Source organism: Ambystoma mexicanum, chromosome 12 (genome assembly GCF_040938575.1).
Source record: "Ambystoma mexicanum isolate Mex_15411 chromosome 12, UKY_AmexF1_1, whole genome shotgun sequence".
NCBI lineage: Eukaryota > Metazoa > Chordata > Amphibia > Caudata > Ambystomatidae > Ambystoma > Ambystoma mexicanum.
Window position 1 is genome coordinate 1,236,823,437 of NC_090936.1, and position 12,304 is coordinate 1,236,835,740.

General features: G+C 46.1%; 1 protein-coding gene across 1 annotated transcript in view; it reads right to left on the bottom strand.

Moving 5' to 3' along the window:
• STAB2 (stabilin 2) overlaps nucleotides 1-12,304 on the bottom strand; it is a 1,783,079-nt gene that overhangs the window by 1,714,557 nt on the left and 56,218 nt on the right. The window contains exon 3 of the mRNA XM_069629923.1: nucleotides 1,057-1,172. Within this exon, the coding sequence (XP_069486024.1) occupies nucleotides 1,057-1,172 (116 nt within the window). The remainder of the gene's footprint in view (nucleotides 1-1,056; nucleotides 1,173-12,304) is intronic.

Sequence of the window (12,304 nt, forward strand, 5' to 3'; positions counted from 1 at the left end):
CTTCATCACCCGAACCACGCTCTCCAATACACGTATTTCCAGTCACAGTCCGCAAACTGCTTCCTCCGCCCATTACGCTCTCCTCTAATGACATGCAGCGCGAGGAAAAGCTCCCTCTTTCTGCCATATTCTCTGCTGCTAAAACGCTTTGAGCAGTTCCCTGACCGCCAACACAGCACGCGAAGTCGTCACACTGCCATATTTTAATCACTACGTCCACCCCCTCCATAGCGGACTCCTTATTTATGGGAAGGGGTGGGGAATGGACCCGGTGGATGCCTTCCCATATCTCGGCCCTTTCATGCTGAATTTCCATTACCTCATATGTTTCTTTTTCCAAATGATCCATGGGTGTAAGCGCTCCTTCATGTGAGTGGACATCTCAAATGGAGCTGAACTTACTTGCATTTCAGTATTGATCTTAACATCCACCGGCCCATACGGAACGTAGGGCTCTAGCAACGCTCTTATCTAGTGTCTGTGAACTCCTACTAAGCCTCCTACCAGGGAAGCTCCACTCAGCCATACGGAACAGAGAGGTCTAGCAACGCTATCATCTAGTGTCTGTGAACGCCTACTAAGCCTCCTACCAGGGTGTGGCCTTCGGGCCATACAGAATTGGACGTTACTCACTTATTCTATCACGTAAGCATTCTGAAACTTCATAAAAGGAAAGATCGGAACCTGTGGTAGGACCGGTGGGAAGGATGGGGAACCCATGAAGGAATGGGGGTGCATCCCATGACTGTCATAACCCGCTGGTTGTCGCCTTTAGGTGCTGCCAACCTGGCAGTACATGTAAACAGACACTTTCATTAATTAACCCTCTCCTATTTGAAACCCAAGCCAAGTTTCTTCTGTGCCAATACGTAGAATAATTTCTGTGTCCAGATTCCAGTGTGTGCGTGTGCGATTGGTCATGGCTTGCTACCATGGGGGAGGGGATGAGGGAACACCCAGGTCACGGGCCTTGATAGCAGCACTTGGATGGATGTCAGAGCTATGCTTAAAGTACATTTTCTCTCATAAAACACAATTAATAAAAAGCCCCCTCACCTTGGCATTCAGGTCCCCAGTAGCCAGCGCAGCAGAGTGGCACTTGCGCTTCTTCGTAGCAGATGTGGCGGCACCCAGGCAGATGCACGGAATAAGTCTTGAGATCGAAGGCATACCTTACAAAAAAACAGGGACCATGTGGAAAGATTAGAGAGTTGAGCAGCTCCAGCGTTTTACAGTGGAACTGCAGTCTGTCCAAACAGTGTGAGGGCCCAGGGCCCTATGAACAGACACACCCTGCTGGTGACCCGATGCTTCACCACCATAACTAAACCGTGGAAAAAGAATAAGTAATACAGACAACAACCTGGACTGAAGCTGCGGCGGGGCAGGGCAGGTCTTTGCCATGTCTACACTGGAGTCCTGCCAGGCTTTATCTGCCTATAGGGGGCTGATCATTTATGCCTTGTTTTCATGGGAGGGAAGGAGGGTCCTGGGGCAATGAGGAACGCGTTACCCCCCCCCCCCCCCGGGAAGGTTTGGGCGTAGGGCACTTCCCGATTCACTACTTGGCGGCCTTGCTACAGGGCCAATGGTTCAAAAACACCTAAAAGTGTTTCCTGCCCATCCACTCTTTATATACATGATGGTTCTGGGGGCTTGTTAAGTGTTTGGGGGATGTAGATAGACAGTTGGGTTGCTGTGGCAGGTTGAGGCTTTAGGGGTTGTTTTTCAATGTACAGTGATTGTTGGTGGTTTGACAGGGCAGCCAGGTTTTGGTGACTGCAGGGTGGTGCGAGGCACCGATTTTGCCTGCAAGGCTGTTTAGGAGTTTGGACAGGGAATTTTGGTTCAGTGAGTCGGTTCACGTAGGCAATTCTGGTTGGTCTAGATGATTGAGCCGTTGTGAACGTCTGGATGAGGTATGGGGGGCTGTCTTGGAGAGGCATTTGTGGGTGATGGTTAGTATTTTGAATTTGATTTATTCTTGAATGGGTCACCAATGAGCTGTTTTCCTTGCAGATGAGATGCACTCTTGGTGAGGATGTTCAGGGCCAAGCGGATGGCATTGTTCTGTATCACTTGCAGTTTGTGAATATTGCGCTGGGAGGTGCCGACCAGCAAGGCGTTGCAGTAGTCCATCTTGGCACTTACGACTGCGCGGGCAATTGTGAGGCGATTGTCAGCGGACAGGAAGGGGCTGCAAGCATTGATCAGTTTGACGATGTGGGCGGCCGAGGAGGAGATGCCATTGACTTGACAAGTGAGCAAGAGAGAGGCATCTAGGTGGGCGCCCAGCATCTTTACGTCTTTAGCTATGCCAGGGATACAGAGGGGGAGGGAGCTCTGGATGTGGGGGGTGCAGGTTCGCAGTGGGAGTAATTGGGGAGGAAAAGGGGGAGGAACTGCAAGAAGAAGGGATCAGGGGAGGACTCTGGGCATCAAGCTTGCATATCTATGTTAGGGTATGGATTCAGATGAGCAGCTAATTGTAAACATTAAAGCAATTCGTTCCACTTAAATCAAGCCCAATGCTTTCTTTCTCTCTGCCAATGAGGGTGAAGGGGAGCAACTCCATCCACAGCTCTCAGAGAATGAACACGACATGCTGCACCTCTAAAACTCTCCTGGAAGGAGAGTGAACAACAATAACATGCAGGGGACGCTGAGCATGTGCAGGCAGTTACCAAGATGGAGCGCAAAAGCAAACAGTAAAACAAGACACACAAGCTCAAGTAGAATGACTACAGACACACTAGTGTTTAGTCAAATACTTTTGCCATCGTCAAGAAACGTTTACTTTTATATAAACGTGGTTTACTGATATTTTGTGACAACTTTGGTTGATGGTTGTCAGTAAACTTGAAAAACATGAAGCATTGACATTTATGCTATTCGTGAAAAAAATGTATACAGTGAAAAAGAACTTAACACCTCAGCAATACTTTTTTCCTTTTCATATTTCTGTAATATTTCCTCTGATGTGTGTAATGCTTCCCTGAATTATCTTCGATTACATCGAGCTAATTGCTGTCATGATGCCTACCCCCGGGCTTCAGGACCAAGCCCATCAGCTCGGGAGCAGGCATCCAGATACTTATCAAAACCCCAACAGCACCGGCTGGGGGCTGTTTGGGTTCAGTCCTGGAGCCATAGGCGCTAGGCTCATATACTTTACTTACCTGATGCAGACCATGCTGCAAGTGTGTCCAAGTCAACGTGAGGCCTGGATGGGACTATTTTATTACAGGGACTATTTTTTACTCGGGCGTGGTTCTGGGGAACTTCTTACCTGGAACTACTTTGGAGGCTATTTAAATCACGCCCGAACAGCAGCACACGCTTCGCATTATTCTGCATCCAGCAGCGTAACGCTCACTGTGCCTGCAGTCAGCATCCAGTCTTCTGCCACGCCCGCCTCGAATCTGGAGCTCCTAAAACAAAGAGGGAAGAAAAGGAAAAGGTTAGAAAACAAACTATTTTCGAATTCCTCACCTGTTTCCGGATCCATCTCGCCTCCGGGCCTGGAAAGAACATCATTTCAGTACGCGTTGCATCTCCAGCTTCAGCACCGCGCCATACTCACCAGTCCTCGCAGCATCTTTCGATTCGGCACTGCCTCCATCATTTCTTCGCCGAACTCCGGCACCTCGGGGACAAAAGAAAACAACAAGGTGAGCCGAGAAAACCAACAAATATAACTCTTATCACCAAAGACTTACCTGATTTACCACCGGAGGCATTATTCTATAACTCTCCACATCTTCATGTGCGGCACCTGCAAAGAGAGAGAAAGACAACACGTTAAACACGTGCAACATTTACCGGACAGCGTGGGGTAATACAGACTCTTACCTGAGCGCCACCAGCTACCACAAGAGCATCTTCCCATGAACTCAGCTGCAAGACAAGGAAGGAAGGGGGGAACAAGAGTCAACATCGCACATATTGAACTCTATGAACTTGATACTTACTGGTCCTCGCCAGGAACCTCAGAGTCAATACTCTCCGGTACTCTCCCACGCCTTCAAACCAGTGAAGTAACTGGCATCAACGCGTCCCTGCAATCCATGCAGGATGGAGAGCTCATCTTTCAAGAGTATAAGGTGAGATTGCTGAGAGGGCACTTCTGAGGTGATTAGTGGAGAGGACTGTGGGGGGGGTGCCATCACTTGAATCCACGGGTGGCTAAATCCATCTCTCCACTTGCAGGAGAATACTTCTACGGGTCAAGCAGACAAGATTTGGAGGGCCAGTCCAGTCAGTCATCTCAGCACTACACATCACGTTGGTGGAGACCGCAGCCGTCCGGGTCCGACCGACGCTCCTGTGGGAGCCAGGTGAGCGTAACAGAACGCAAAGCCTTTCTATAAATCCCCACCCGGGCGTTATGGAAACCTCAAAAACCGACCAACTGGCCCAATTATTGGGGGAATTTAGGGCGGAAGTGCACTCCGCTCGTCAAGAGACTAATGCCCCCAGGAGAGAACTGATTGTCTCGAAGGAACGCACTGACGACCTGGCTAGGCAGCTGCTGCAAAACCAAGCAGGGCAAACAACTTTACCAGGACTCGGGGGGAATCCAACTCCTGTTTCATCGAGCAATCCGGTGCAAGTGGTTTTACCAGGGCTATTCCTTTAGCTCCACCTGAACGCTTTGCCGGGGACCCAAAAAGGTTTGCCGTGTTTATGAACCAATGTCGCTTGCACTTTTTAAGCAGACCTGGAGCTTTTCCAAATGACCAAGCCAAAGTAGCTTTTGTATTATCATATTTGAGTGGCAGAGCAGCTGATTGGTCGATTCCACTAGTCAATCAGGATGACCCTCTTCTTCGGGAATTTCAGGGTTTTCAAATGAGCATGGAAAGACTATTCGCTAGACATTCCCAGGGACAGGCCCTGGATAACTAACTTTTATCCCTACGACAAGGTAACCAGGATCTGTTAACCTATATCGCAACCTTTAATAGGTTGGTGGTGGAAACCGGATGGCCAGAGGTAAAACGAATTACACTATTTCATCGTGGACTTCGGGGAGAACTTAAAGATATTTTGGCCCAAGTTGTGAACCCACCTCAGGATTGCGCAGAATATATAGACTTAGTGGTCCAGTTAGACCATCGACTTCAGAATAGAAAGGCTTACCGAGCTAAGTTTGAGAATAGGGTATTGGTTAAACCCAACGTCAACCCCAAAGGAACAGATGCAGCAGAACCTATGCAGATCGGAGGGTTAAGGGACCCTTAACTCCAAAGGAAAGAGAAAGGAGACGGCAGATGCAATTGTGTCTATACTGTGGGGCCTCAGGACATTTTCTACGGGATTGCCTTATAAAACCATCCAAGAAAATAGTCGGAGTCGCTGATATAAATAAAAAAGAACCTGATTTGGGAAACGACCACGCCCGACAAGCGTATAGGTCCGCTTGCCGAGCTTGAAGAAGGACACTCAGACCTCGCACCTAATCATACCAATGGTCCTTATTGATCCAAGGCAGCCATCACGTATACACGCAGTAAGGGCATACATTGATAGCGGGGCTGTAGGAAACTATATGGACCACGAGTTGGCTTCTAGGATGAATCTACCTTTCTGCAAAAAAACCTCTTCAGATGTCATCACCACAGTTGATGGAACTGAAATTGCCTCTGGGCCTGTAACTCATTCCACCACAGAGATGACACTGTTGGGTCAAGATGGGCATCGAGAGACTATTGTGTTTGATTTAATCAAAGCCCCACAGTTCCAAATAATACTGGGGATACCTTGGTTGGAAACACATAATCCTAGTATTGATTGGCGAGAGAAGAGAATAACCTTCCTGGATTGTGCACACACCTGTTACCCGGAAAAAAACCTTGAACAAAGGCCTGGCCACAGTCGCTAATCTAGTTGCGCAGTTACCTCAGGAATATCACGAATTCCAGGATGTTTTTCAAAAAGAACAGGCAAACACCTTACCACCTCACAGATCATACGATTGTCAAATCGACCTCATACCCGGTGCACAACCTCCATGCAGTAGGATCTACGCCCTTATGGAACCCGAAAACCTTCACCTACGACAATACTTGGACCAATAATACCTTGCTAATGGCTTTATTCGTCCATCCAAGTCCCCTGCATCCTCAGCTTTGTTCTTCGTGCCTAAAAAGGAAGGTGACCTCAGAACATGCATAGACTACCGCGCATTAAATCAGATTACGGTGAAGAACCGATACCCATTGCCTCTGATCCCCGAATTACTAGACCAAGTAAAGGATGCTTGCATCTACACTAAATTGGATCTCAGAGGGGCATATCATCTGGTACGTGTAAAGAAAGGTGACAAATGGAAGACTGCCTTTCGCACCAAGTACGGATTATTCGAATATCAGGTGATGCCCTTCGGGTTGTGCAATGCACCAGCAGCCTTCCAGTATTTTATGAACGATGTCCTTCGTGAACTCATTGACGTCTGTGTTGTCGTATACATAGACGATATTCTAGTGCACTCCTCCTAAGAATCAGACCATGTTAAGCACATGCGTGCAGTCCTTGAGAAACTACGCCAGCACAAGTTATGTGCAAAATTGGAAAAATTTGTTTTTCATACTACGGAAGTTGAATTCCTTGGATTTATCCTGACTCCAAAAGGAGTCCGAATGGACTCTCGAAAGGTGGACGCAATTCTCAAGTGGCCATCACCCAGTTCAGTTAAAGGGGTACAAAGCATGCTCGGATTTGTTAATTTCTACCGCAGATTTATTCCGGATTTCTCACATGTTGTACACTCCATCACAGCACTTTTGCTAAAAAACAAACGCTTCTTGTGGACCGAAGAGGCTGAAAAGGCCTTCCAAGAGCTGAAAGGGAAATTCACGTCTGCACCTGTCTTAAAGCATCCACGCCCTGAGCTTCCATACATAGGAGAAACTGATGCATCCAGTTTAGCCATGGGAGCTGTCCTGTCCCAGAAGGATCCTGAAACCGGTCAACTTCACCGAGTAGCATTTTGGTCCAGAAAGTTCTCGGCACCCGAGTTAAACTATGCGGTTACCGATAAAGAATTATTAGCCATCAAATCCGCCTTCAAGGCTTGGCGGCATTATCTTCTCGGTGCCAGGCATACCATTACTGTAATCACCGATCACCGGAACTTGCAGTATTTAAAAACAGCCAAAGCCCAATCGTCGCGCCAACTTTGATGGGCATTGTTCTTTGGCGAGTTCGATTTCGTGATCACTTATCGACCAGGCTGTAAAAATGGCAAGGCAGATGCCTTATCCCGAATAGGGATGGGAGAAGATTATGCGAACCCGGAACCGGTGCTTATAATTTCAGAACAAAGAATTCTTGGCATAACTACTCTACAGACACTAGAGGATATTCACATAAAAATCCAACAACTCTTCGATCCAACAGCCCTGCAGGACTGGGTAAAGAAAGGCCCGGACTACTCAGTCATCAATGACCTACCTTATTATCAAGGGCGACTATTTCTACCACAGGAGGAACTACAAGAACTAGTCATCTCCAATTATCATGACACCCTGATGGAAGGGCACCCAGGTATCGCAAAAACTGAAGCTAAAATCAAGAGACAATTCTGGTGGCCCACCTGGCGAAAAGACGTAAAGTCATTTGTGATGTCTTGTGGCATTTGTGCCCAAAACAAAAGTCAGAAGAAAAAACCAGCTGGCATTTACAACCTTTGGATATTCCACCTACACCATGGCACACCTTATCTTTAGACTTTATTACAGACCTACCTCCATGTAATGGATTTAACACCATTCTAGTTATTGTGGATCTTTTTTCCAAGATGGCCCACTTTATTCCTTTAAGGGGATTACCTTCTGCTTCAATTCTGGCCAAGGAGTTCCTCAAAAACATTGTTCGAATACACGGATTTCCTTCCGTATTGGTCTCTGACCGAGGTAGTCAATTAATTTCACATTTTTGGAAGAAATGTTGTCAATTGGCGCAAATCAACGTGAGGTTATCAACCAGTCACCATCCCCAGACCGATGTTCAGACGGAGAGGACCAACCACACCCTTCAACAGTACCTACATTGCATGCTACACCAGACCGAAAGTAATTGGAAAGATATTTTATGGATTTCCGAGTATGCATACAATAACTCTGTACATTCAGGAACCGGACAAAGCCCCTTTTATACTATATATGGACATCACCCTCGAACCTCAGAACTAGATTCGCCTCAGCACTTACAAATGCCCGCAGTTAGTCATTTGCACTCTACTATTACACAAGCCTTTATGGAGGCAACAGATCATTTGAAACAAGCGAAAGAGAAATACAAGAAAAATGCTGATCAACATAGAAGCGATGCTCCACGATATCAGATTGGGGATCAAGTTTGGTTGGCTACAAAACAGATACCTCTAAAAGGGACTCAGACTTTTAACCCTAGATATTTGGGACCTTACACCGTTAAGGCCATTATCAACCCGTTGGCCATCAAATTGGAATTACCCTCTAATATGCGCATTCATCCTGTCTTTCATATTTCACTTTTAAAACCAGTTCAACCAGGAACAAGATTAACCAAACCACCCGACCCCATCTTGATAGATGGAGAACCTGAATTCGAGGTAAAAAATATCCTGGACTCCAAGATGGTTAAATCAAAACTTTTTTATTTAATCGATTGGAAGGGCTACAGACCACAAGAAAGGTCATGGGAGCCTAGTGACCACGTTCATGCACCTCGGTTGGTGAAGAGATTCCATCGGGACTTCCCAGACAAGCCAGGGCCAAGGGGAAGAACAACTTTAGGAGAGGCCTTGGGGGGGGAGTGCTATCATGATGCCTACCCCCGGGCTTCAGGACCAAGCCCATCAGCTCCGGGAGCAGGCATCCAGATACTTATCAAAACCCCAACAGCCCCGGCTGGGGGCTGTTTGTGTTCAGTCCTGGTGCCTTAGGCACCAGGCTCATCATAGAAATCAGTCCTGGAGCCATAGACGCCAGGCTCATAGACTTTACTTACCTGATGCAGACCATGCTGCAAGTGAGTCCAAGCCAACGTGAGGCCTGGATGGGACTACTTTATTACAGGGACTATTTTTTACTCGGGCGTGGTGCTGGGGAACTTCTTACCTGGAACTACTTTGGAGGCTATTTAAACCACGCCCGAACAGCAGCACATGCTTCGCGTTAACATGTAAAGCTCACCGTGCCTGCAGTCAGCATCCGGTCTTCTGCCATGCCCGCCTCGAATCTGGAGCTCCTAAAACAAAGAGGAAAGAAAAGAACAAGGTTAGAAAACAAACTATTTTCAAATTCCTCACCTGTTTCCGGATCCATCTCGCCTCCGGACCTGGAAAGAACATAATTTCAGTACGCTTCGCATCTCCAGCTGCAGCACCGCGCCATACTCACCAGTCCTCGCAGCATCTTTCGATTCAGCACTGCCTCCATCATTTCTTTGCCGAACTCCGGCACCTGGGGGACAAAAGAAAACAACAAGGTGAGCCGAGAAAACCAACAAATATAACTCTTATCACCAAAGATTTACCTGATTTACCACCATCTTCATGTGCGGCACCTGCAAAGAGAGAAAAAAACAACACGTTAAACACGTGCAACATTTACTGGACAGCGTCAGGTAACACAGACTCTTACCTGAGCGCCACCAGCTACCACGAGAGCATCTTCCCATGAACTCAGCTGCAAGACAAGGAAGGAAGGGGGAACAAGAGTCAACATCGGACATATTGAACACTATAAACTTGATACTTACTGGTCCTCGCCAGGAACCTCAGAGTCAATACTCTCCAGAACTCTCCCACGCCTTCAAACCAGTGAAGTAACTGGCATCAACGCGCCCCTGCAATCCATGCAGGATGGAGAGCTCATCTTTCAAGAGTATAAAGTGAGATTGCTGAGAGGGCACTTCTGAGGTGATTAGTGGGGAGGACTGTGGGGGAGGGGGGTGCCATCACTTGAATCCACGGGTGGCGAAATCCATCTCTCCACTTGCAGGAGAATACTTCTACGGGTCAAGCAGACAAGATTAGGAGGACCAGTCCAGTCAGTCATCTCAGCACTACGCATCACGTTGGTGGAGACCGCAGCCGTCTGGGTCCGACCGACGCCCCTGTGGGAGCCAGGTGAGCGTAACAGAACGCGAAGCCTTTCTATAAATCCCCACCCGGGCGTTATGGAAACCTCAGAAACCGACCAACTGGCCCAATTATTGGGGGAACTTAGGGCGGAAGTGCACTCCGCTCGCCAAGAGACTAATGCCCTCAGGAGAGAACTGATTATCTCGAAGGAACGCACTGACGATCTGGCTAGGCAGCTGCTGCAAAACCAAGCAGGGCAAACACCAGGACTCGGGGGGAATCCAACTCCTGTTTCATCGAGCAATCCGGTGCAAGTGGTTTTACCATGGCTATTCCTATAATGCAGGAAGTAGTTTGTTAACTGAGCTCTATTTACGCTTACGCTATTCTGCCATTTGATAGCATATAGGCCAGTATATTAGTTAGCAGCTGTTAGCGGCTGTATGAGGGTGGGAATAGTAGGTCGTTAAACCAAGCTGTTTGGGAATTTGAAGAAAATGGTCTATTATTGGGAAAGTGGCGGATGAAAAACTCAATGGTTTAGAGATGAATGTTTATTTCTGATTTTAACTTGGTACAAACAGTTTCCATATGACATTAAGACAATAACACAAACGCTGACTGGATGACACTTTCTATATAATATGGTTGTGTTTGAAGGGTGTGACAGATATAGAATGGAGGAGGGTGGGGAAAACATATTGTCAACAAACATCACTATATTGCGCTCAGGCCTTACTGGTGAGTATGGTTCGAGATGAGGCGACTTGTCTATATAAATGTGCTCAAAATGTATCTGATGATGATCAGACACCACTGCTGTGTGCTTGCTCAAATGCGCTGTCATATGTTAGTTTTGTGTTTTGTCTGGTGTTTTTTTCTTTTCTTGTTTTGTTTGTGCTGGGTCACTCTTTAAAGCTCTACTAGAGAATGTTCAATGTTGTGCTTTAAAGTGTTTCATTACGGAAAATAGATTGGTCCCTTGCAATTGGGGTATGAAGCCATTAACTTTCATTTTGTGGAATGTAAATGGGTAACATTGTGTACACAAAAGGGAGAAAAGTACTAGCAAAGATGCGTAGGAGTAAAGCAGACATTGTGTTTATCCAGGAAACACACCTAGTTGAACAATCTGAGAAACCTTTAATGAATTCTAGGGAGAGAAGAAATGATCCTCCCTGATCCTTATCCAGAGAAACAACTTTCAAGAAATCCAAACATTTAAGATTATAGTTGAAGTGCCAATAAATCAAGCTAGAAATACTGGAAAGATAAAAGCAAACTAGATTTAAATTATTACCTACCTCCTGACGATACATGTTAAGTGGTGAAACATGTGTTGAGGTGATTTATTTGCACAACAGAGACTTGTATCACAATAAAGAGCTGTACAAAAATTGAAAACTAAATACCTTTGTCATCCTTTGTGCATAACATCAAAGATTAACTCTTTGTGTTATATTTTTCTGAGTGGTAAAGATTTTGAGGACTTCTTTAGAAACATTTAACTTCCAACTGTGTCAGCATTGAAGCGGAAATTGAGATCAGTGAGCTAATTAATGCAATTCAAGAGCTTAATATTGGGAAATTCCCGGGGCCCAACGGCTTAACATCTGAATTTTATAAATGTTTTGCAACTCAGCTATCGCCATTCTTATGTGAACTGTTCAATCATTTCTTAGCAACTGGGTCGCTGTGTGAGACAATGAAGGAAGCCTTAATCATTCTGATCCCAAAGCCAGACAAAGATCATAGACAATGTAGTAACAGAGACCAATATCCCTGTTGAATATACATTTAAATATATATTCTAAAATATGGGCTATTAGACTGAATGGATAGATAGCAGACTTGATTGACGATTGCAAGTAGGTTTTACATCTGGTGGGTTTGGTTATGATAACATCAGAATGATTTTGGATGTGGATGCAGGATAATCAGTTGTCCGATTCGTGCTAGCATTTTTTGATGCCAAGAAGGCATTTCGATAGAGTGAACTGGAAGTATTTAGAATACACACTACAGAAAATTGGGTTTGGCCCAGTCTTCATAAAGGCAGTAAATTGTTTACATTAGTAAATATCAGCAAAAGTGAAAGCTAATGGTCTAATATCAGATTTGTTTCAATTACCACAGGGTACTACGCAGGGGTATCCATTGTTATCATCCAGGTGGGAGAGGACCAAACAGCGGATCTGAAGTTGTTTTCTGGGAATATGGGCTTGATTTTTC